Source organism: Hevea brasiliensis, chromosome 14 (genome assembly GCF_030052815.1).
Source record: "Hevea brasiliensis isolate MT/VB/25A 57/8 chromosome 14, ASM3005281v1, whole genome shotgun sequence".
NCBI lineage: Eukaryota > Viridiplantae > Streptophyta > Magnoliopsida > Malpighiales > Euphorbiaceae > Hevea > Hevea brasiliensis.
Window position 1 is genome coordinate 8,945,957 of NC_079506.1, and position 24,760 is coordinate 8,970,716.

A 24,760-nucleotide genomic window follows, 5' to 3' on the forward strand; every position below is an offset into this window, starting at 1 on the left:
AAATTTTCAATAATTGAATTTGGAAAAAATATATTTTAAAATAATAAAAGGAACTAAAATATTTATAGACTTAAAAAAATTAAATAATATATTTTTAAAATAAAAAATTAAATAACAAATTTTATTAAAATATAAAATCTAAATAATAAAAATTGTCATGTTTTTGCGCCCTAAAAAAATAAAAATTTTTCCTTAGTTTAACACCTCATCCAATAATGAGCTACCACGTCAAAACAATGACGTGGCCCTACAACTGCAGATCTCAAATTACGAAAATTTCCTAATCTTCCAGCAGAAAGACCATAAAGCCGTTATTAGTCGGTCTTCTGCACTTTCGCTTCGAAGTCGTCTCCTTGGTCACTGATCTCTCTTTCACCCGCACGCTACATTAACTCCTATTCTCCTTCACTTGCTAATTTGCCTCCCTCTCCTCTTTTATATCAATGCTGGATCCTTAAAATATTTGAACCGTTTCTATCTATCCAAATGGAGGCCCGTTCTAGATCCGGTTTTTGTGTCTTGATCATTCTGCTTTGTGTGAGCTTTTCTGGGATTGTTTCCGTTTGTGGTGAGAGTCGAAGGCCCAAAAACGTGCAGGTTGCTGTTCGGGCTAAGTGGGAGGGTACTCCTGTTCTATTGGAAGCTGGGTATGCTCAATTTTTTTTATAAAAATATTATGTAATATTTATGTTTGTTTTTGGGCTTTGAATTATTATTTTTTTTATTCTGCATAATAGGTTATGGGAGTTGATATTTTTGGGAGTATTTGATGAATTTGATATTTTTGTGAGTATTTGATTAATTTGGAATTGGGCTGTTGTCTGTTAGCTGTTGTAGTGTTGAATTGGTTGTTTTTGTGAATATTTCACTTAATTTGTGTTGTGGAGGAATTTGCAATCCAAGTTTTCTTTGTTTTATTCTTCCACAACTTGTATATTTGCATTTGTAATGGCTTCATTTTATTGAAGTAGAAGTGGAATGAAATGAGCTGTCGATTTGCCTTATAGGAAGAATGGTTAAAATGAGAATAAACATTATAACTATAGGAGTTCAACTCCATGAATTTTCTTGTTTTACAGCTAAACTCATCAGAAAGGAGTCAAATTTAGCTGCTGAATCTGTTCGCTAAAGGTTCTTTAACTCCTGTTTACATGATTCAAAGAGTAGTTTGATGGGCATCAAGTGCCTCAGCCTGTAATTATTTCTGAATTATGAAGAGCACTGTTTTCCCTTTAATTTAGAATAATTATCCTGTCCTAGATAAATTCTGACATTTTAGATTTTTTATATGGTAAGGTAGCGTTGCTTGAATATATCTTGTGTGCTTTAGCCTTTCCATTTTGTGATACAGTTTATTTTAGTTACAGTTTCTAATTTATTAAATCTATTTTTCTAAATTTGCAAAGTGTTCTTCCCATACATTAGTTTTATCTAATTTATTTGTGTGGTGATTAGTGAGTTAATCTCCTAAATCCATTTTCTTAAGCTTGTAGAGTGTCTTCTTATGCACTAATGTTATTTTATATTATTTTATTTCTTGGTATAGTGAATTACTATCGAAGGAGTGGAAAGACCTTTATTGGGAGTTCATTGAGGTCTGGCTTCGAGCAGAGGAGGATGAATCTGACTCTCATACAGCAAGAGATTGCCTCAAAAGAATTATAAAACATGGACGGTCACTTTTAAGTGATCCACTGGCCTCACTATTTGAGTTCTCTCTTATTTTGAGATCAGCAGCCCCAAGATTGGTGCTTTACCGACAATTAGCAGAGGATTCTCTTTCTTCTTTCCCTCTTTCTGATGATAGTATTTCAAACAATGATAGTGGAGTAATTGCCGAAACAAGCGAGGAAAATGAAAGTAAAAGGTCAGATCCTTTGCTTGTTGGTGTAAATCCTAAGAGCCCTGGTGGAAAATGTTGCTGGGTGGATACTGGTGGAGCATTGTTCTTTGATGTTGCAGAGTTGCTGTTATGGCTTCATAACCCTGCTAAACTGTAAGTATTACTCTGTCATCTTTTCATAGGCTTTTACTGTCTCTTTTGAATTTTTAACTTATTGTAGTGCACAATTTCTCTTGAATTTAATTGTTTATTTCTTGTTTGCCAGTGCAGAAGACTCATTTCAGCAGCCTGAACTATTTGATTTTGATCACATCCATTTTGACTCTCATACTATAAGCCCAGTTGCTATTCTCTATGGAGCTCTTGGAACTGATTGTTTTAGGCAATTTCATGTCACACTGGTTGAAGCTGCCAGACAGGTTTATTACCTGTGTAACTGTGTTATAGAATACTTCTTAATATCTTTTTATATTACCTGTGTTATAGAATATTTCAAATATCTTTTTATAATCTCTTATTTCATTTTCCTTGGGCTTGGTTATAACTGATCTGATGGTGTTAAATTGATACTTGTATTACTGGGATGATATCTTTGTATGTGATTTTACAGTATAAGAGAAATAGGGTTGGCTCTTTAATTTGGAGGAGAGCGATGTTCGAAAGGGTTGTGTTATCAATTACTGGAGAACTTGGATGCTCTTAATGGACTATTTTTCATTTATCTAATGGCATATATATATTTTTTTTAAATTGTGAAATGCATCAGATAGTCCATATGAATTTTTATAATTCTACTTTGAAATAGTCCATATGAATTTTTATAATTCTACTTTGAAGTTAAACATTTGCTAGGTAAAATTGAACTTTTGCCATTAATCTGAGGGAATCCAAGAATGCCATTGTGCATGGGTACTATGAAAAGATCCTGGCAATAGCTGCATTGAGTTAATTATTTGTTTTCCCGATCTTCTCATGCTTATTCATAAAATATTATTCTTTGAATGCTATAAATAATCATGTTTCTGAGGTTGGTTTAATATTTAGTTTTACTTAGAATATCATGACTTGAATTGTTGATAAATGTATAATCCTTAAAATTTGGATGCGTATAGTCTGGGTATAATTACAGAGAACAATAAAGCCAGGTGTTTTGCGAAAATTCTGCATATAAAGTTTCTTTTCTTGATGCTGGCTTATGCTTATTAGCTCGCAGGTTTTTCCCAAATGGGGCTAGAAAGATATTTACTTTATCCTTACTGCCTGCTTAAATTAGTGCCGTTATCAAATATCTGCAGTAGTTTCTTGTATGTCTAGGTTTGAGCATGTCTCTTTTTCAGTTTATAAGTTAAAATCCTTAATTTTTCTAATACAATCAACAGTTAATGCTATCAAAGTTTTGAGCTTCTGAAATATAAAATGCTGCCAGTAGTTGATTTTTTTTCCCCCCTGGTAGAGTAGCTGGGAACCACTTCTGGAAAATCATGAACATCCTGATAATTACAATTTAATGGAAGTTGTCTCCCATATATACATTTATGGCATTTGTCTCCTTATATTTTTCAGGATATATCTGTTTTTCTTTTAATGTTTGCTGATAATGTGCACCAAAATTACCAGGGGAGGATAAAATATGTAGTTAGACCGGTTTTACCCTCTGGCTGTGAAGAAAAAGTTGGCAATTGTGGTACTGTTGGTGCCAAAGACTCCTTAAATTTGGGTGGTTATGGCGTTGAACTTGCATTGAAGAATATGGAATATAAGGCTATGGATGACAGTGCCATTAAGAAAGGTCAGAATACCAACTTATATTGTGTGTACTCTATTTTATATCCTGGTCAAACTCTAAATGAGAAGTCTTATTCTTTTTGAGTCAAACTACTATTATTGCTTTGCTCCCTTGGCAATGATGTGTTTGTGTTGTGGGTCATGCCCTGAGTAGGCGTTTCATCAGAAAAAACCTTGTTAGTTTTTTCCTACATTTATTACCTTTCATAAACTTTTTATGTTCTGCTTGATACCTTCAAGTGACCGGTTACCTAACCTAATTAAATAGTCTGAATTTGCATTTTCCAAGTTTGCTAATGTTATATGGATGCCTCTAGCTATTTCTGTTTCAATTTATAAATCCAATTGTCTTGAGAAGTGTTGGTGATGATGGAGAGCTTACCTTTGTTTTGTTGCGTATTTGTCAGTTAAATGTTCTGGTGTGGTTGTATATTAGTAAAGTTTTCATGCCCTTCATAGTTTTAGTAAAAATATTCTACTAGTTTTTATGTTTTAGCACTCTGTTATTGAAAGATAGTTTCCTTAAAAATATGAGGCTTGATTGCAGGTGTCACTTTGGAAGATCCACGGACTGAAGATCTTAGCCAAGAAGTTAGAGGGTTCATTTTTTCCAAAATACTGGTTTGTTATCCTTAAATGTTATTTATGCTTTACTTTTTTTTTTTAACTTGGTTTTATTATTTGTTACAAATAATGACAGTTTTGTGGTCTCCATTTCTCCATTACTTTAGGATTGTTACTCAACTATTGATGATTGTTATTGGTTTGTTAAAAATTTTTGATATTTGTATTTAGTATTTACTATTAGCAATTGGAATTTTTGGCAATAAGTAGGAACTATTCATCACATTAGATTTTTTTTGTTTATTGCATTAATGATTTATTATAATTGTATATCAGGTTATTTTTACCTGGATGAGAAGTTGACTTTGTTATTGATGATTGATAACATTGATTTTGAGTTACATGCTTGTGGGGTTAGGGTACCTTTCTGCTGATTATTAACATGCCTAATGTAAAAAAACTCTCTGCAATCACATGAGGATTTATGGGATTTTAGGCCTGGTTGGTTGTAATGGAACTCGGACAGATAAATTTGTGTGATTTAACAAGTGTATTGAAACTCCAGTAAAAATACAAGTCTTCAAATTTAGCTTAGAAGAAGGCTGTGTGTTTCTTACCCCTGAGTTTACAAAATTGATTAGCAAAGCCCTTCGGGTCTGTATTTTATAAACCATTATTGGGGAACTTTCTTTATCACCTACTTGAAGTAAAGCACTTTGCTAAAAACCTGCCTTCGTCATCTTGATTTATAAATGTAATGTATAGTTTAAAACCGAAATTAACAAGGACACAAAAAAGTGGCCATAACTACCAATGAGACAAAATGTATGGGGCTTGGACTTAAATCATGCTCACCATCAATTGTTAAAAAGGGGATGTTGCAGGCATAATGTATGGCAGCAGCATATTGTAAATTTGCAAAATGCATTAAAGGAATAGATATTCGGGAAGTTGACTAAAATTTAAGAAAATCAGCTATGAGCTTAAATACATCAAATAAAGACATTGAATCATCATTTACATTTACCACTATCTATTAACTTAAATAACTAGTGCAAAACATGAAATTTAAGTTAAAATCAAGCTAAGAAAACTGAGCCCCTTCGATATTGTAAGAGTTTTGAGGGATTTTTGAAGAATACTTTAAAAACATTAGAATGGTGACTGAAGAAACGGGGATCCTGGCAAAAGAAAGCTGGCAAAGGGAGCTTAAAGAGGGTCCCTTTGATTTTGGTAATGGCTGTTGTATTGATAATGGCCTTTGCCTTTGCAAAATTTTCTACCCATTTTACATTGGCTATAATGGTAATAGGGCATTCAAAATCCATTAAATAATGACTGTTATTTGAAACCATGGTGTGGGGTTGTGCCAGATTCTAGGTGAACCAAACAAGCAGTTCCTAAAAAATAGGGGAAAAAGGAACAGGACAATTAGTGTAATATGGATTTCAAAAGCAAACACAACAATTTGGTCCTGCATTTCATTTTGAAGGTACTTCTTGTAGTTAGTCATTTAATGGAAATTGTAGAAGTATTTGAGATTGAATGTAGCATAAAAAAGTTCTTATAAAATTTTATTATTGAAAGTTATGGTCTTTTTATTGGTTTTGAAAAGGCTGGTTGCTCATGTGGGTGTGATTGAACTTTGGAGTGTATGGCTCATTTATTTATGCATTGCTCAATATTAGGTACACTTGCATACATATTCTTTCACTGCAAGATTGCTTGAAATTTTTATCCACATAAAAGGGAAATTTGTAATTTAAGTGGACCAAACCATGGGGACTTTTTATAATGATTAAATGGTTCTTACGGAATAAAAAACATGAGATGATTAATGATTTTATGCCTTGAGAAATTCTTTGAAAATGCTTGGTAGAAGAGTGACTTACATGACTTATTCCCATAGTTTGTGGCATGTTGCACTAGATCACCATGACTGCCATGTATTTATCTATAAGATTCTCTCTCTCTCTCTCTCTCTCTCTCTCTCTCTCTCTCTTAAATACTTTTGCTTATCTTGGAATTAAATATTAGGGTGAGTTTGACATGAGCTACTTTGTAAGAAAATTTTATTTCCCTAAAAAGTTCTCGTTCTCTATTATACTTCTTGGATAACTTTTGTTTTTGGTGCAAAAGATTTGCTTCTTTTATGCCTAAAGATCTGCTGTGAGTTGTGAAAGCTATTTGTCAACGTGGCTAATGTTTCATATTGAGTGACCCACAAGGAATTATTGTGTTTCAGATTATTTTCTATTATGCCCTAGAAATTTTCTTACTTATTGTAATCATGATTTCTTTTACGTTTCCATGTGCAGGAACGCAAACCTGAGCTTACATCTGAGATAATGGCTTTCCGAGACTATCTACTTTCATCAACAGTATCTGATACACTGGATGTTTGGGAACTAAAAGGTATCTGCAATTTAAGGCTTTATTCCTGATGGTTTGGACAAATTAGCTTTTCTCTAATGTTTTCCTTTCCAACAGATTTAGGACATCAAACAGCACAAAGAATAGTACATGCCTCTGATCCTTTGCAGTCAATGCAGGAAATCAATCAAAATTTTCCTAGTGTGGTTTCTTCTTTGTCTCGCATGAAGGTATATATCATGTTGCATGGACTTGCTTTTGATGTATATAAAATAGTTGTTGACATATTGAATTTGTACTTCAAACAAAATTTACTGTTGGTTGTTCTGACGAAATTGCTTGAATATTATTGATATTTTGCAGCTTAGTGATTCAGTTAAAGATGAAATAACAGCAAACCAACGAATGATTCCTCCGGGCAAGTCCTTAATGGCTCTGAATGGTGCTTTAATCAATATCGAGGATATTGACCTTTATCTGTAACGCTTCTTGTCATATTAGACTTTCCCTTTCTTCTCGAAGATCTTACCAATTATGCTTTATTTAACTATTTATCTTTATTCCATCTAAATTTGAAGTTCTGATATCTGCTGTTGCTCAATATCACACTTGAATACTTTTGAACTACTGCAACTTACTTCAGGAATCAGGACTATGCTTCTCATGTTAAAAACATGAGCTATTTGATTTCTTTTCTCTCTTTTTTCCCAACCTCTTTAAATGGGGTTCTATAATATTAGTTCCGCAGTATGTGAGCAATGGCATTTTTTATTCTGCTTTAATGCCAATTAATAAGATACTTTTTCGAGCCTTGGGGCTTGTACTTTTGATATCGTTTTTCTTAGTCGATAGTTTAGTATGCCTGGATAATTATCAAATGAATAATTATGTATATGTGCTGCACTTCATTTTCCATGATGTAGGGTGATTTCCTTTTTTTGTGATTATTTTTCATAATTGCAATGGAAGGGAGAAAGTGAAAAAAGAATAAATGTCACTTTTAAGTGATGCTGCTCAATAGTATTTCTGGCACTTCTTTATTAAAAATTGAGGCTAGCAAACTTAGGAGTTTGGCTGTAATTGATTGATTCCACAAGTCCTATAAATTTAGATGATTAGTCATCATTTACCAACTAAAATTTTATCTTTTGTTTTGCCAAATTTTCAGATTTAATATGTATCATGTAAGAGTTTCATCTTCCAAATAAGTTGAACCCAGAGAAAGTGCACTTTGTTTAAGTTGATAACTGGCTTAAACCCTCATAAAAAATTTAGAAAGATGAATTCTGAAAGACAAAAATATAGCTCAGTTGGCTTTAGAGAATGGAGATTCATGACAACTTCATTGAGTTGAATTTCTTGGCCCCTAAAAGTGCATCCTGGATCCTTACACTCAGTTTGCCATGTATCATCTAATGTTAACTGGATCCTTACACTCAGTTTGCCATGTATCATCTAATGTTAAGGACAGCATAAATAATCCTAAGGGCTATTTGCACGTTAGCCTTTCTATAAGCCAGATGTTTTGTTTCACTTGTATATAAATTTAACCACCATTTTATTCTGGCATGAACATTTTTTTGTTCTGTCATTTGGATTTCTTCAGTAACATTAATTTTTTTAATTTGTAACTTTTTGCTTTCATGCTTTTCTTTTTAGGTTGGTAGACATGGTACAGCAAGAGCTCTTATTGGCTGATCAGTTTTCAAAATTGAAGGTGAATGTTGCTAAATCTCGTGTCAGTTGGAATAGTGATGTAGAATGAGCAAAGAAGGCACCGAAAGCTGTGGGAGGAGGAGAAAAAAGGAAGAAGAAAACACTAAGTCCATCAATTATCAATTCAAATTGATAATCTCCTCAATAATATACTAGGATACCCTTATATGGGCACCAAACGATTAAAAAATAGGAAAAGAAAATGTATAATTGGAATATGAAAAAACCCCCTAATTAGTTTAAATTATTTTGTCAATAATCCTAATATTTAAGTCAATTAAGCCTTAATCCCAATTTAGTTTGAATCTGCTATATCCTTTTCTTCCATCTTCGGAAAGGTCTAATGCTGCAAAATTCATATTCACTATTCTACGCCACATCATTCAAGGTCTACCCTTTTCTTCCTCTGCCAAATATGTTAATGAATATGACATATCTTAATTAACTTGATAATCTCCTAACACATCTAGTTTCCCAAAATAAGAAAAGAAAATAAAAAAAATAAAATATGAGATGGATCCTCCATCAAATAGTATATGTGATGAGCACCCAGATGAAATATGAAGTAATACATTTGTGTTGAATATATATGTATAGTACTTGATATGAACATTTCTATGCAAGAAGGCAGGGAAAAAAAAATAAAAAGCTAGAAAGTTGGAAAATAAGTATAGGAATATAATTGTGCATGAAATTGGCCTAAAGTTTTTGTGTTAATAAAATATCTCCCATAATGTCCTTCAAATTGCTGTGAAAATAAGTAAAATATGAAATTTGAGGATGCTGTGTGCTACTACTTAATTACTTATCCTTTCACAATCCATGCAATGAAAAGTCAAACTATTGCATTGAGTGCCTGGGGGTGTTTGGCATGGAAACTGTAGACAATATTTAATGACGGAATTGAATTTTATTCTTGTACTCATTTATGTGAAAAAATGATGGAGACTTAAAATAAGTAATTATTGATGCTTGCCTTGTAATGTTCTAGGATGGATTTAATGTGTCAAAATGGACTGTGGTCTCTTATAGTTAACTTCAAAATTGTCCTGAATTATATTGAAGAGCTGGTGCTTCTAATCTTTTAGGTTCCTCATAGTGCGATTCGGAAACTCTTGTCAACAATGTCTCCTCCTGAGTCAAATATGTTACGTGTTGATTTTCGATCAGCTCATGTTCATTATCTCAATAATTTGGAGGAGGATGCTATGTATAAGCGATGGCGAAGTAACATAAATGAGGTAAGTTTCTTTTGTCTACAAAATTTTCTTTTGAGACTCGGTGGTTTGGTTAGTCCACATGCCTTGAAAATGTTGCTTCTTGTAATTCTTTGTACAGATTTTGATGCCTGTCTTCCCTGGGCAACTGCGTTACATCCGCAAGAACTTGTTCCATGCAGTTTATGTTCTTGATCCAGCCACCAGTCACGGTCTTGAGGCAAGTGATTTTCTTTCACTCCCTTCCCCCCTCTCCTCTTGACATCAATAATTACCTTCTCAGCCCTGTTACTGCTGTCAAAACTTCTTATAATGTTTGCTGCTGTGATCTTGTAGTGCATCGATCTGATTATATCCTTGTATGAGAACAACTTTCCAATGAGATTTGGGTTGATTCTGTATTCTTCTAAGTTTATCAAGAAAATTGAAGATGGTGGTGGTGATCTCCATTTATCTGCTGTGGAGAATGACAGTCAAAAGGAGGATACATCCAGCTTGGTATTTCTTCCTTCATTCCTTTTGCCTGTCTTCATATTGTTTTATTAACAGCTTTGTCATCCTTGTACTGACTACTTATCAAGCTACATTCTTGTTTGCCTCTGAGTCTTTGATTGCTCACTCCTGGCTGCTTATGAGTTTCATTCTCAACAATTTGTTTTGCAGATCATACGTCTCTTCATCTATATCAAGGAAAACTATGGAATTAAAACAGCTTTCCAGTTTCTAGGCAATGTAAGAGTTCTCCATTCTTTGGCATACATTTTTTAGCACTTATTGGGACAATAGTGCGTTGATTGAGAACAAGAAAATAACCTTATGGGTCAATGCTGGAGCACCATTTTGTCTTGGATTTAGCTGTAAGGTTTGGTTTACTGATTAAAAAAAAAAATAAAAGGACAACATAATGAATAGAAAAAGAAATCCTTACTTTCAAATTGGCGTTTTACTTTACTAGGAATTCTTTGATGCCAACTAGTTAAGGGAAATACTTATGACTTTGGAAACAATGTGTTATTTTTCACTACAATTCAGCATAATGAATAGGGGCCATTCTTTAGTATAATGGTGAATATCCAACTGCTAAAGTCAGAGGCATTAGATTGAGAACTGGAGGTTGTTGCTTCATTGCAGCATTATAAAAGTTAGGACTAACTTTTAGATGATCTTCTTAGGAACCCCTAATCAAGGCTTAACATGGAGCGATGGCCTGTGCGCAGGGATACATGGAATTATGATTTTACAGTAGCATTCTGATTATTTGAAATGGCCGCTAGGAGCTTTTTTAATATTGAATTTTTCCTCATCTTCTTGTATAGTGACATTTGGCTGTTGATAAAATTTCAATTTGTCTAAACGGAAGTTATTCCATATGTGTATGTGACAGATAAATAGATTACGAATGGAGTCAGCAGAGTCTGTAGATGATTCTCCTGAGATGCACCATGTGGAAGGAGCATTTGTAGAAACAGTTTTGTAAGTTTTTAAATAGCTTTTATGGTAACTCATATAATATGCAGTTTTGCCAGCGAATATTTGTGTTTCTTTTGCTTTTGAGATGCATTACCTTTTCAATAAGTGTTTCCATTTTTTCTGTAGACCACAGGCGACGTCTCCACCTCAAGATATATTACTAAAACTGGAAAAGGAGAAAACTAATAATGAGCTGTCACAAGAGAGCTCCATGTTTGTTTTTAAGCTGGGTTTGTACAAACTGAAGAGTTGCCTCTTGATGAATGGTCTTGTTTTTGATTCTAGTGAGGTAATGCTTGTTCTTTTCTATTACAACTATGCTTTTGTTTCTGAGCTCATCATTTATATTTTTTGTATCATGTGATTGTGAAATTCTGTTTGGATCTTTTTGTGCATGTTTGTGTACTTTATCTTGTAATTAATTGTGGTGCTATTTTGTTTGAACATTGTTGTGTACTTCTTATCCCTGCTCATAAGAAATTTTGGTTTTACTTTGCATAGGAGGCTCTTATGAATGCCATGAATGACGAGCTTCCCAGGATACAAGAACAAGTTTACTATGGACACATCAATTCTCGTACTGATATCTTGGACAAATTTTTGTCAGAAAGCAGTATTAGCCGCTATAATCCTCAGGTATATCATTCCAGGATTTCATTACTTGATTATCATTTTCCAATGGTTTTTGATAACGTATATCTCATGTTGATGTTTACATTCAGATCATTGCTGAGGGCAAGGCCAAACCTAGGTTTGTTTCCCTAAGTTCATCAGTTCTTGAAGGGGAATCTGTGATTAATGATATTAGCTACTTGCATTCTCCTAACAGTAAGCAGATTTTTTTTAGAAAAGTGACATCTTGCTGACAATTTTCTTAATGATTGCAGTATGACTTGTTTATGATCTGATATTGCAGCCATAGATGATTTGAAGCCAGTAACTCAACTTCTTGTAGTTGACATCACTTCAATCAGAGGGATAAAGTTGCTTCATGAAGGAATTCTTTATCTGGTTATTCTTCATAATTAAGATCCTAAATTTCTATCTATTCTTATGCTGCTACATCTTTGTTGGCAACCATTTTCGCTGCCATTGATATGCTTTTGATGTATGCATTATGTAGATTCGAGGGTCGAAAGCTGGTCGCTTGGGTGTCATATTCAGTGCCAAAACTGATACTGATTTACCTGCTCTTCTTTTCATGAAGGCTTTTGAAATTACTGTGTCATCTTATAGGTTTGTTAAGTGTGAAGTTGAACTTGTTTCTTTAGAAACTCATTTTGACTGCATGAATTAGGTACATGCTTGATGTTAACCATTTGGTTGCTTGCTTTTTGATGTGTTGCAGTCATAAAAAGAATGTGCTGAACTTTTTGGAGCATCTATGCTCATTCTATGAGCAAAATTACATCTTTGCATCTTCTATAGCAGCTGAAAGCGTAGCATTTACAAACAAGGTTTATGAACTGGCCGAATCAAATGAGTTGTCACTGAAGGCCTACAAATCTGATCTTCCTGAATTTTCCATTGACATAATGAGAAAACGTTTGAATAAGGTATAGGGCTATAAGTTGCCTTTGTGCTGATGAGTGTTTACATTTGACTGCTGAAAACACCGTTTTTCTTGTTATCCTGCTAAATATTATCTTGTGCATGTTCTAATAGTAAATTTAGTTGCAGCTTCTTACAAATCCACTCTTGCATTTCTTTTCTTTTCTTTATTTTTGATTTTTTTTTTCCTGATTTGGTTCATTATAGAGTTTATGGTGAAATTGATAGACTGGTTCAGTGTTAGCAATTTGCACTAGTGATGATCATGAAAATTCATCCTGACTGTTACTACGTGATATACAGGTTGTGCAATTTTTGTACAGGCAACTAGGACTTGAAGCTGGTGTTAATGCTGTGATTACTAATGGAAGGGTTAGTGTTAATTTGGCTCTGTAAAACATTAAGGATGTTAGTTTTATGGGATCAATTTCTCAATATTTGTTTTTACAAATGATATTCTTTTAGCACTACAATATTTCTAAATTTGATTAAACTCCATCAATGTTTGTCTGTTGCTTTTGTGTTAACATGTAAATTTGACATTGGATAGGTGACAGTTCTGACTAATGAAGGGACCTTTTTGAGCCATGATCTAAATCTGCTGGAGTCTCTGGAATTTAAGCAAAGAATAAAGCACATAGCGGAAATTATTGAGGAAGTACAGTGGCAGGACATAGATCCAGATGTGCTAACAAGGTTTGTTGGTTTTCTGGTCCTTGCTCTGTTTCCCCAAAAACATGGATACCCTGGATCTGAATCCCATTTCCTCTTTGGTTTTTTTAGGTAACTGTATTCAAGGGGGGTAGGGGGAGGATATTGTTCTAATTATTTGATGGGTAGGGAAGTTTAACACAAGGGATCTATCACCCAAAAGTGCTAGCTGGAGATGCTTTGGGGTCATTGGCCTCAAAAATATACCAAGGATCTTATCTATGCACTGCTGATGTGGGATGTGGATCAGGATGTAAAACCCTGGTTTGGGGTTGGGGGTGGGGAGGGCATGTCTGGGGTTGTCAAACCATAAACTTATAGCGTTGAAGGTAGTTGCCATTATATCTATCCTTTTTTAGTATATTTCAAATTCTATCTGGGTTGAAAAAAGTTAATTTGGTGGAATTGTAAAGAAATTATTGTTTTCAATTCAGTAGAGTACTTATGTCCATAAATTTTATATCTCACAGTGGTTTCCCCATGTGAGTGCCCAAGTTTGTGGGTTGAACAATCTCATCACACAATTTCTATCAAACTTGCTCTATTACCTGCTTCAAGGTGAATGGTTTGGATGCTGTACTGAAGTTGTTGTACTTGTAATCCTCACCCATTTTCTACTGCTGCCAAAGGGTTTCTCTATTTCTTCGTGTACCCTCCTAGTCTTTGCAGTGGCTTCCATAGTATAATGTTTCTTTATGCCAAATTCACCACTTTGAATTCAAATTTCCCCTGGTCTGGCCCCCTCTTATGTTGCTTTCCTGCTGAATCTAGCATCTTCAATCAAACAAATTTCAAGATAAATTCTTTCTAGTTTCTTCAATCAGTTTTGCTGTCACAAAGGGAGTAGAAGCAGATAGAAACCTGGCTGATTGGATGAGCCAACGAGGCTTTACATTAATGCCGTTTGCCCCCCTTAGATAGATTGCTATTAATATTTTGAATATTTACCTTTTCCTGTTCTTTTTTGGCCATTTCCATATTATTCCATGGTAAATCTTTTTTATCCTTGACAAAGATTTAGTTTTTCAGTTTATTTGAGAAGTTAGTTGATTTCATTCATTCAGATGACGTTATGCAGATTTTCAACATCTTATCTTTTAATTTAGAATGGAACATTTATATTGATATTACTAATGTAACATGCAGCAAATTTGTTAGTGACATTGTTATGTCTGTGTCATCTGCAATGGCTTTGCGGGATCGAAGTTCTGAAAGTGCTCGTTTTGAGATTTTGAGTGCAGAACATAGGTAAGAATTCATATTTCCTGTCATGGTGTGTATGTATATATATATATATTTACTTTTTTTTTCCTGGAGGGGTGAAAGATTAGTGTTGCTTTTACTTTTCTGAGTTATGTTGATTGCAATGACTCTAGTGGTTGCTGTACAGATCACAATGTATGTAAAATTTCTTGTCTTGTAATCAGATACTAAATGTATGAATTGTGAAAAATGTGAATATCCATGCTTTCTTGCATTGTTATCCTTGCTTTCTCATCCTCATCTTTTGTATTTGTTGCTTGATAACAATCTTTGTCTGATCTCTTTTCTCGTGTAATGGTACCTCTGTCTATTCTTACTTTATTGTAAAGAAAACGCTTGATCTCTATTGCTCCAATTTTGAAATTGTAGTTTTGAGAAAGAAGAGAATGCTATTAATTCAGGCATATTTATCATTGGCCACCTTTTTGTCATACGTATCTGATTGGTTCCATTTACTACTAATGCTGTGAAAGAAATTGGTAAATTATTAGCACACCACATTTCAATGGCAAATATCAGCTGAGCATATATTATAGGCGTAGTAATAATTTGTAATTCTCTCAAGGCAGAATTTTTTTTTTTATTTTGCTATATGCGCTTATTTGTCTATAGCTTCATTTGGTTTGGTATCTCTCAATTCAGAGTTTCAACAATTTATTGCTCTTAAAATCTAATCCTTTTCCTATACTGGTGCAGTGCTGTTATTATAGAAAATGAAAATTCTACTGTTCACATCGATGCTGTAGTTGATCCTTTGAGTCCGGTTGGTCAGAAAGTGGCGTCACTGCTTAGAGTTCTCAGGCAATACATTCAACCAAGCATGAGAATTGTACTAAACCCTATGGTGAGTCAAAATTCTCAGTATCCCCCTCTCTTCCTGTGTCATTTCTTGTTCTTTATAACTGGTTGGTGGTATTAGGAAGTTGTTAAGCTAGGAGGGAGTTGATCTAGATTGGAGGTCAACCAATCCACACAGCATTTTTCATATTTATGCTCACTATAAACCAAAGATGGCAATTCCCTTCATATCAGATCTCAAATGGCAATTCTTATCTTTCTATTTGGATCAAAGAACTTGCTGGTTGGTTCAAAGTTTGTCCTTTGACGACTTGTGAGACAAGATGGTGTTTTTGGCTTCTATGGGCATATGCTCCTAGAGCTTTTAAGGGAGTGATTGTTATCCAGCTTGATTACAGGGTTAGCTTTTTTTTAGGTTCCTGTTTGTAGTTAAGTTTTTTTGAAGGATTGCTTGAACTTTATGGTGTACTCTCATTTTTTTCTTTCTCAATAAATTTTCTTTCTTATAAAGAAAATGACTCACTGCAGGAAAATTAGAGTCTCATCTTTAAGCATGTATCGTATTTGCCTCTTGTAAAAGGGAAATCGAAGTTCCTGCGGCCAAAAAATATAGAAATAGATAAGAAAATGATCTAGCTTAAATCAGTGCAAGTGACATCCCTGTGAAAATGGTTTTAAAAGAAGTACTATGTGAAGAAAAGGTGTTAAGCATGCTGTAAAGGCTGAAAGTGTTAATTTCTAAGGACAAATCCATTGGGTAATTGCAAATTCAAGGTGTGCTGCTAATTAAAATCTTTGAATTGACTGTCTGCTTAAGGGTATGGATATGATCAAGCCCAATAATTGGCAAATTGCTATGATTACTGACCTAATTAAAGTCGAAGCTTTTGTTTTTGCTCAAACAAAATGATGTTTCTTTTTCCTAAATGTTTATTTTATTATGAAGAAAGATGTTGCCATTTTTACTAACTCTGATTTTGGAAGCTTTTTGCTTGATTAACCATGGGGTAGAAGCAGCCAATTCTAGCAGAAATGCTGAAGTAGTACTGTGTGTGAGAATTTGATTGCCCCTCCAGGTCCATATTGTGGTGGACCTAACACAATGAGATTGCCTTGTTTATTTGATTTTTCATTTCATGTGTGGATCAGTTATGCTGTCTATTATTTCTTTTCTTTGTAATTTATATATAACTTTTTTTCCCATAACTTTACTGGATTCATATACTGTTATGAATTGTGTCTAGCTACTGCCTGAGCCACTGGCTTGCATCGCTTGGACATGTTCACTTGAGTTTCATATACTTAATCAGCACCTGATTTTAACAAGTAACATGGGTTCTTTATTTGCATTGAGAAACTAACAAGTTTATAATTTTCTGGCAGAGTTCTCTTGTTGATCTTCCCTTGAAAAATTTCTACAGATATGTAGTACCAACCATGGTATACATCTCATTTAAAAAATACATTAGTTTTGTATTTCCATGCCTCGTTGTCTTAGTTGTTCTATGACTTTTCAGGATGATTTCAGCAGTACTGATTACGCAGTAAACGGCCCTAAAGCGTTTTTTGCAAATATGCCAATGTCAAAAACACTTACCATGAATCTTGATGTTCCTGAGCCATGGCTTGTTGAGCCCATTATTGCTGTGTATGTTCCTTCTCTCATCAGATGCATTCTGAATACTGGTTTCATGGTTTCTTGTTTCAACATATTGTGCTAAAGGTTTGGAGGTTAATTTTTGTCATCAGAAATACTATCTAGTGCCTTCGTGGCTTATTGTTGTTTTTTTTGTTCACATCAAATGTTTCAGCTATGACTTGGATAACATTTTGCTTGAAAACTTGGGAGACACGAGGACATTGCAGGCAGTTTTTGAACTTGAAGCTCTTGTCCTTACTGGTGAGATTGTGTTTCTTTGGGAGTATTTTATGATTCTGTTTTCATGTAACTTCAGCATAACAAATGGAGAGAAGATTCATACATTTGCCTATTCAAAGAAGTCATTGTTTATCTGTTCAAAGAAAAGGGAGTTAATTATTGATCAATTAGGTACTTTTCTTATTAATATACCTTTTGGTATAGGTCATTGTTCTGAGAAAGATCACGATCCCCCTCGAGGCCTTCAGCTGATTCTTGGCACTAAGAATATGCCCCACTTAGTTGATACTATTGTGATGGCCAACTTGGGTTATTGGCAAATGAAAGTCTCTCCTGGGGTATGGTACCTTCAACTTGCTTCAGGTCGAAGCTCTGAGCTTTATGTTCTGAAGGAAAATGGAGGTGGAAGCCTTGACAACCTTTTGTCGAAACGTATAACCATAAATGATTTAAGGGGAAAAGTAGTACATTTGGAGGTGGCAAAGAAAAAAGGAATGGAGCATGAGAAATTGCTGGTTTCTAATGATGACGATAACCATTCTCAAGGGAAAAAAAAAGTGAGTTCTTACAAACTAATGGCTGACATGGCTGGTCCAAAGGGACAAGTTTTTCCAGAGAATGAAGTTAAGAAGTGTGGCCTGACAAATCATTTTTTGTCTTAATTTTATAGGGAACTCATAATAACTGGAACTCTAACCTTTTGAAATGGGCTGCTGGTTTTATTGGTGGTAGTGGACAAGCCAAAAAGGATGAGAACACTTCAATGGTGAGTTATCTTTTAAATGTTCTCTCTCTCCTCTCCCAATGTGAATCCGTAAATTCTTGTTTCAATTATTCGGAACAATTTCGTAGATTATAGAGGCTCATATTTTAGTAATACTATTTGTCGTAATCACTCCGTTGCATTAATCTATCGCTGCTTGAGGAGTGTTAAATTTTGCTATTATTTGTTTCCGAAACTTTCCTCAGTATGCAATTCCATCATCTCTCTATAAAGTAGTGATGTTTATGTTTTTCCTTATCATTGTTTCTTGAATTTTATGCTTTAATTTTGGGCTGTTTCCTTATCTGCTAAGCTTTTAGAGTATTGCTTAGTTTGACATTTTCCCTGCAGGAGCATGGGAAGGGTGGCCGGCGAGGGAAGCCAATTAATATTTTTTCTATTGCTTCTGGACATCTGTAAGTGTGCCTTTTCTTTTTCTCAATTATTGTCTGTTTATTATTTATTGCTTCTACTTCTACTTAAGGTAAAAGAACTTTGAAAACTAAAATGAGATATTCTAGGTGAGGAACTACTAAAGTTGCCACAGAGCAAACTTTCTGAAATAAGGGGTTTTAGCTTAGACTTCTATTTCTGAGCTATGGTGTGCTATCATTCAATATTATGTAGTCTAAGATAATTGAAGTATTTAACTGGACCATTTTTTGTTAAAAGAATTGTCCATTCCAATGCCATAAACAAGAATTTAACCATGCCTATGAGTTGATGGAGGAATCAATTACAAGGATGAAGAGTCCTTGGTATCATGCATAATATTTGGTTTTCGCATGCTGCAGCAACAGAAATTGACCACTGCTTTGCATTTTCACCCAAAATGTAAAACACAATAGCTCCTCTGAATTGTTTTCTCCACTTAGGGCCCCTGCTTTGAATGCTGGTGAAAATAAGGGTCATACAAATAATGAAGGCAGTATTCCTTAATTCTTAGAATGTAGGATACAGGAAGTAAAATCCAGGATAGAAGATAAAGCATTTGGTATGGACTTATAAGCTTTTATTCTCAGGATAACTGAATTAGTGGAACTAAAACTGGCAGATTAGACATTCAAAAACAGTCTCCTAGTTTTCCTCATCAATTTCAAGTACCTCTAGACATAGTTCAACAGTGATTATGTCTGAGTTTTTGGGATTAACTCTATGCCATTTATGCAACTTTCTGATTACTTGCAGATAAAAGTTGCTTGTTTTTAGGTGCATACACAGGTTGCTAGCTGTGTCACAGTTCATGTTGAGCAATTAGATGAACGCTTAGGCACATGATAATAGTCAGATAATGGCAAATTTGTGATTGGGTAACTGAAGATTTGTTTTGTAGAAAGTGCATTGCAAATTCTATTATGCTTCATATAGTTGACAAGCTTGCATGGCAGCATAATTATGTTTGCATTATAAGGTTTCTCCCGAGTCATAGTCATACCTGTGCACATACATGTTTTCACATGAATTATATTTTCTTTGCTGCTTAATAATTTATTCAATCAATGTAACACATCAAAGCAAATTTGTGGGAGCTTTGGTACCATTCTTCATGTCACTATCTTATCCATTCATTCTCTCTCATGGACACATGTATTTGCACGCATTCAAAGTTGACACATTTGCTTGCATGTACATCTTTAGATGCGTAATTAATATTTATCTTAATGTAGTATGTTTTGGGGTTTGGCAGATATGAAAGGTTCCTTAAAATCATGATTCTAAGTGTCTTGAAGAATACTAATCGTCCGGTGAAATTTTGGTTTATAAAGAACTATCTTTCTCCTCAATTTAAGGTAAAATTTATTCACATTTTTCTTGTATCTTTTCAGTTTAACTTGCTCACAATCTTCGGTTGTTTATAAAACATGCAGGATGTGATTCCACGTATGGCACAAGAATATGGTTTTGAATATGAACTGATCACATATAAATGGCCTTCCTGGTTGCATAAGCAGAAGGAAAAGCAACGAATTATTTGGGCGTATAAAATTTTATTCCTTGATGTTATCTTTCCTCTTTCTTTGGAGAAGGTATTGATGTCTTTTATGCTCTTATTATTCTTTCGTTTATGCTGACTTGATGTTTATTATATATTTACCTAAAACACATCAATGTATCCACGTGCAGGTTATATTTGTGGATGCAGATCAGGTTGTTCGAGCAGACATGGGAGAGCTGTATGACATGGATATAAAAGGAAGGCCTCTTGCATATACGCCATTCTGTGACAACAACAAGGATATGGATGGATATCGATTTTGGAGACAAGTAAACCTTTCTTTTATTATTTTCCTTTTATAATTTGCATCATTTGGTCTTAGTTTGCTGCTGAAGTCTGCATGAATTCTTTTAATGTTCATTACTGAATATCCTCTTTCTCACTCGTTCCCCTTTTTTACTTTGAGATAGGGTTTCTGGAAAGAACATTTACGGGGAAAACCATACCATATAAGGTACAGAATCATTTTCATGAATGTATTCTTATTCATGGATTCTATAAACTTTTTCTTGGCAACTAAGGGCTTGACATCTGCTACAATTCATGCAGTGCTTTATATGTTGTTGATTTGGTGAAATTCCGAGAAACTGCAGCTGGGGATAATCTCAGGGTTTTTTATGAAACTCTCAGCAAGGATCCAAATAGTCTATCCAATTTGGATCAAGTAAGATGTCAGCATGATGTTTCTTCTCACACTCAGTATTTTTTATGATATATCATCATCCAGTTTTATTGATTTTATTATCATTCATATAAATTTCTAGTCTTCATATGAGGATGTTAACATGGATTCATGGAAACACTCATAGATGGAATAAGATGAGGGAAACTGAGATATTAATGCCCAATGTATTCTTATGGTTGTACTGGAGCGGGAAAATAAAAGGTTGGTTTAAGCAATGGGTGAGTGGATCATATACCAAAGTTGACGTGGAATAAAGTTTAATAACTGATTTCACATTGCAAAAGCAACGGTGGCCATAACCAGAGCTGAATAGAGGAAAAGGAGTTACATAGCCACTCCCAAACAAGTTTTTGTCTGAGGCTCTGTTGATTTAGTATTTTATTAGTGCATTTTTGGGAATTGTGATAGGAAGCAGAGAGTGCTTTTTAACAACATGGCCCATTGGTATAGCAAGTGATGTCATTTTAAAGCCTACAAGTTGCTTACATGCTTGCAGTCCACAATTATTGTAGAATATTGTATTTCACAAGTAATTTTATAGGAGAGCTTGCCTCAAAATTCTTTTATAACAAGCATTTGACCGCGAAGTTATTTGTGATCTGCATGCAAGTAACTTAAATGCTGCTTCCTAGCCATTTACTTTGCTTGACATTGCTGCACTTTGAAGGAGTTAAGACTAAGTTAAATACCTAGACACATGGAAACACAAACATATGGAGAGATTAATGTAGCAATCAAACTAAACACTTGCAACTATGTGTACTAAGTTAGGCATTTCATTGTCCAAGTCTTGTAAAATATAGGGTTAACACCATGCAATTCATTTATTGGGCTATTATGGATGGCTAGGGTTATACTTCTTCAGATTTTTATACTTATACTGAATGTATTCTAATAGATTATCCTTGAGCTCTTTGCTATTCTAGAATTCTACTGTTCAGAAGTTTAGCAATTTGGACCACATTCCTAATCTGCAATGCAGTGCTTCAAATATTCTTGTAAAATTAGACTTACATTTTACGTGATTCTTTGTCAAAGACTTGAAGTTGAAGCCTTGCTTGGTTAGTAGGGATTATTATGAGACATTTGGCTTCTCAAAAATAAATTATTGAGACATTCCTAGGTGTAATTGCATTCATTTTTCTCTGCCTGTTGCTTCTGGTTTGTGGCTTGTACAGTATATTATATTAGGTATGTTGGGACTTTGTTCTTAAGCTTTGGGTTAGAATTCTGTTGCTACATTGTCTTTTTGTTGTTGATATTGTCTCTCCACTTGTCTCAAGCTTATGGGTAAGATGCTTAACAATTTTTCATATCGCCTTCAATTTAAGAGACTGTTCCTGCTTCCAGGATCTCCCAAACTACGCTCAGCATAATGTACCCATCTTTTCACTCCCCCAAGAATGGCTTTGGTGTGAATCATGGTGTGGTAACGCCACAAAGTCCAAGGCAAAAACTATTGATCTTTGCAATAATCCAATGACAAAGGAACCCAAGCTTCAGGTGACTACATAATTTTGTTCAGCTTTATTAGTTGTTTATATGATCAGCATAATTATTATTCTCATTTCTACTTCTCACAGGGTGCAAAAAGAATAGTTTCCGAATGGGTGGATCTCGACTCCGAGGCAAGACAATTCACTGCAAAAATCCTAGGTGATGAAGTGAGTCCTCAAGAGCCTGCATCTCCCAATGCATCACAGAACTCTGCGACAGACAGCTCGTCAGGGGAAGACGAGGACAGGGCAGAATTGTGATTGATATACACATAATTTCAGCTGGAGTTCACGAGAACAATCTTTTTTGGAGGTCAGGTTTTATCTGATGCATCTTCCCCTTAAAAATTCACCATATCAACCAGAAATGTGTATGGCAAGAAGAAATTTTGGCTCCACATTTTCCTGGAAATATAAAACCAAGCTACTTTTCACAAAGATCGCTGCACTTACATCTTGCTTTATCGACACGTTAGGACCTGTAAAACTAACTCATTTGAAACCTGTAGAACTGAATAGCTTCCACCATTCTCTTCTTCCCTTGGTTCTACAAACCCGCTACAGATTAGACGCCTTAGTTTTTGAGTAGAGATTCTATTTACAGCTAAATTGACTGCAAATTGAGAAATTTTGTGGCTGTAGAATACTCAGATGATAATTGTGAAAGCCAAAAACTGTTTCTCTTTTATACATGTCTGTCTGTTTAGAATTAGTACCATCTCCAGTTTGCTAGCAGTTGAGTTCACCAGAGACTGCTATTTCATTATTCATTTTTCTATTTTGTTTTTATTTATAAATAGATAAATTTATTTTAGTTTGGAGTATTTTTGAAGTTTTTAATAGAATTATTAAATGAATTAAATTCTGTTAAAGTCTTACCCTTTTTTGCTCATTTTATTTCATATAAAACGATTTAAAGGGAAAGAATTGACAATTTTATGTTAAATTTAGTTTATTTTTAATTTAAAAGTTCTCACTAAAATTCAATTTACTCAAAAATAAAGAAAATTAAGATATTCAATTTCTCATTGTTGGACTAAATTAAGTAATTTAACTTAAATTAAGAAAAATTAAGAAATTAAATTTTCTGATTTTAAATAAAAAAATATTAATCCATAAATTTTGATTTTTAAGTTTAAAATAAGTTGAAATTGAACATTTAGTTAAAGCATAAAAGTCTGCTAAATAGAAATTAATTAAATCAAACTAGGTTGGTCCTGAGTAGGACGGAGTAATAAAAGGAATTTGATGCCCTGACTGGAGAAGATATCCTTTTCAATTCAAGTGGTATCAGAGCTCATGGAAAGCTCGTGCAGAGGGTTTGATTCCGTCCTCACAAAATGTAATCTTTGCACTAAGAGCTGGGCCTGACACGTTTCGCACAAGGGAAGCATGGTGGGTTGGGCCTGAGTAGGATATGCTTTTCACTGAAAAAAAAAACTCATAAATAAGAAAAATATCTCCTTTATCATTCCATTTTAGAATTTCAATTTTTATTAATGAAGTGGAAAATAAATTCATTTACAATAAAAAAAATGTATTTAATAATTGATTCACATAAATCTATGAAAACTTAGAAAAAAAATTTTATTTTTTAATGCGAATTATTATGAAGGATCTTTTGTAAATTGATTTTTTTTAATTAAATTTAATTGAAATTTAAATTCTTATTAATATTATGTGGCTTCAATCCTCTGTGTAATTGAGTTTTCATACTCTCATCTTAATTATGCGTGCTTTTGAAAAAGATTTTGACTAATAAAGTGTTCAAACAAATCCATTTTTCACATGACGATCATAACAAATACAATTATATCATAATTGTTAACATTTTAATTAATTTTCAGTCAAATATGTTCTATAATTATATATATATATATATAAAAACGAAACTATATTTCAGTGGCTATTTTGTGTTATCGTTTCACCCAATTTTCAATTTTTTTTTATGCGTGCTAATTTTTTTTAGAGCTTTTGATTAAATATGAAGAATTAACTTCTATTTAAATAACTTTAATTTAAGATTAGTAATCCCTTATGCTAGTATTTATGTCTCAACTAATTTTTGCTAATCTTGTTAAGTTTTAAGGGAAATTACAATTTATTACTCTATGATTTGATGCATTTATCAGGTAGAATCCTGATATTGATTTTGTGATAAAAATGTACTTTGAATTTTAACTTGGTTAGCAAAGAGAAGAGGTTGCCACGATGCATAAAAAAAATTGTTAGAATAAATTATAATTTAGTTTTTAAACTTTAGCAAATTTTATATATTAATTTATATATTTTAAAACCCATCTATTTAGCCATTAATATTTAAATAAACATACAAATTCATCCCTCCATCCAATTATTCGTTCAATTTATTATTAATTATACTAAAATTACTAAAAATAACATTATAAATTTACAATATAAATTTTATTATAAAAGTCCATATTTTATAATATTTATTATTTAATTATAATATTATCATTTTATTTTATTAATATTCTAAATATATTATATATTTATACTAAAAGAATTTAATTGAAAATTTTATTTTTATATTAATATTTTATAATTAACAAAAAATAAAAAAAATAATTTGAATATAAATTCAACAGAGACAAATATGCAGGTCTATCAAAAATATCAATGGTTAAAT

At 33.5% G+C, this 24,760-nt stretch overlaps 1 protein-coding gene across 1 annotated transcript; it reads left to right on the top strand.

Moving 5' to 3' along the window:
* Positions 1-297: 297 nt before the first annotated feature.
* On the top strand, positions 298-22,822 carry LOC110649964 (UDP-glucose:glycoprotein glucosyltransferase). Its single transcript, XM_058135064.1, has 37 exons — positions 298-647; positions 1,547-1,996; positions 2,109-2,262; positions 3,461-3,632; positions 4,176-4,249; positions 6,511-6,607; positions 6,683-6,795; positions 6,929-7,044; positions 8,225-8,282; positions 9,370-9,522; positions 9,620-9,718; positions 9,835-9,996; positions 10,162-10,230; positions 10,883-10,971; positions 11,095-11,257; positions 11,470-11,604; positions 11,691-11,796; positions 11,885-11,979; positions 12,092-12,204; positions 12,317-12,524; positions 12,823-12,891; positions 13,070-13,215; positions 14,377-14,478; positions 15,190-15,337; positions 16,675-16,731; positions 16,809-16,939; positions 17,103-17,191; positions 17,375-17,727; positions 17,841-17,936; positions 18,285-18,349; positions 19,621-19,723; positions 19,802-19,960; positions 20,058-20,198; positions 20,340-20,383; positions 20,479-20,593; positions 21,965-22,117; positions 22,198-22,822. The coding sequence occupies exons 1-37, from the start codon at positions 487-489 to the stop codon at positions 22,369-22,371; spliced, it is 4,932 nt and encodes a 1,643-aa protein (XP_057991047.1). The 5' UTR covers positions 298-486; the 3' UTR covers positions 22,372-22,822.
* The last annotated feature ends 1,938 nt before the right edge of the window (positions 22,823-24,760 follow it).

Bases quoted from the DNA above. Each gene is read 5' to 3' on its own strand.
- LOC110649964 (XM_058135064.1), top strand. From the start codon at position 487: ATGGAGGCCCGTTCTAGATCCGGTTTTTGTGTCTTGATCATTCTGCTT. The intron at 8,283-9,369 runs GTGAATGTTGCT...CTAATCTTTTAG, and splicing joins ATCAGTTTTCAAAATTGAAG to GTTCCTCATAGTGCGATTCG. The intron at 11,980-12,091 runs GTTATTCTTCAT...TGCATTATGTAG, and splicing joins ATGAAGGAATTCTTTATCTG to ATTCGAGGGTCGAAAGCTGG.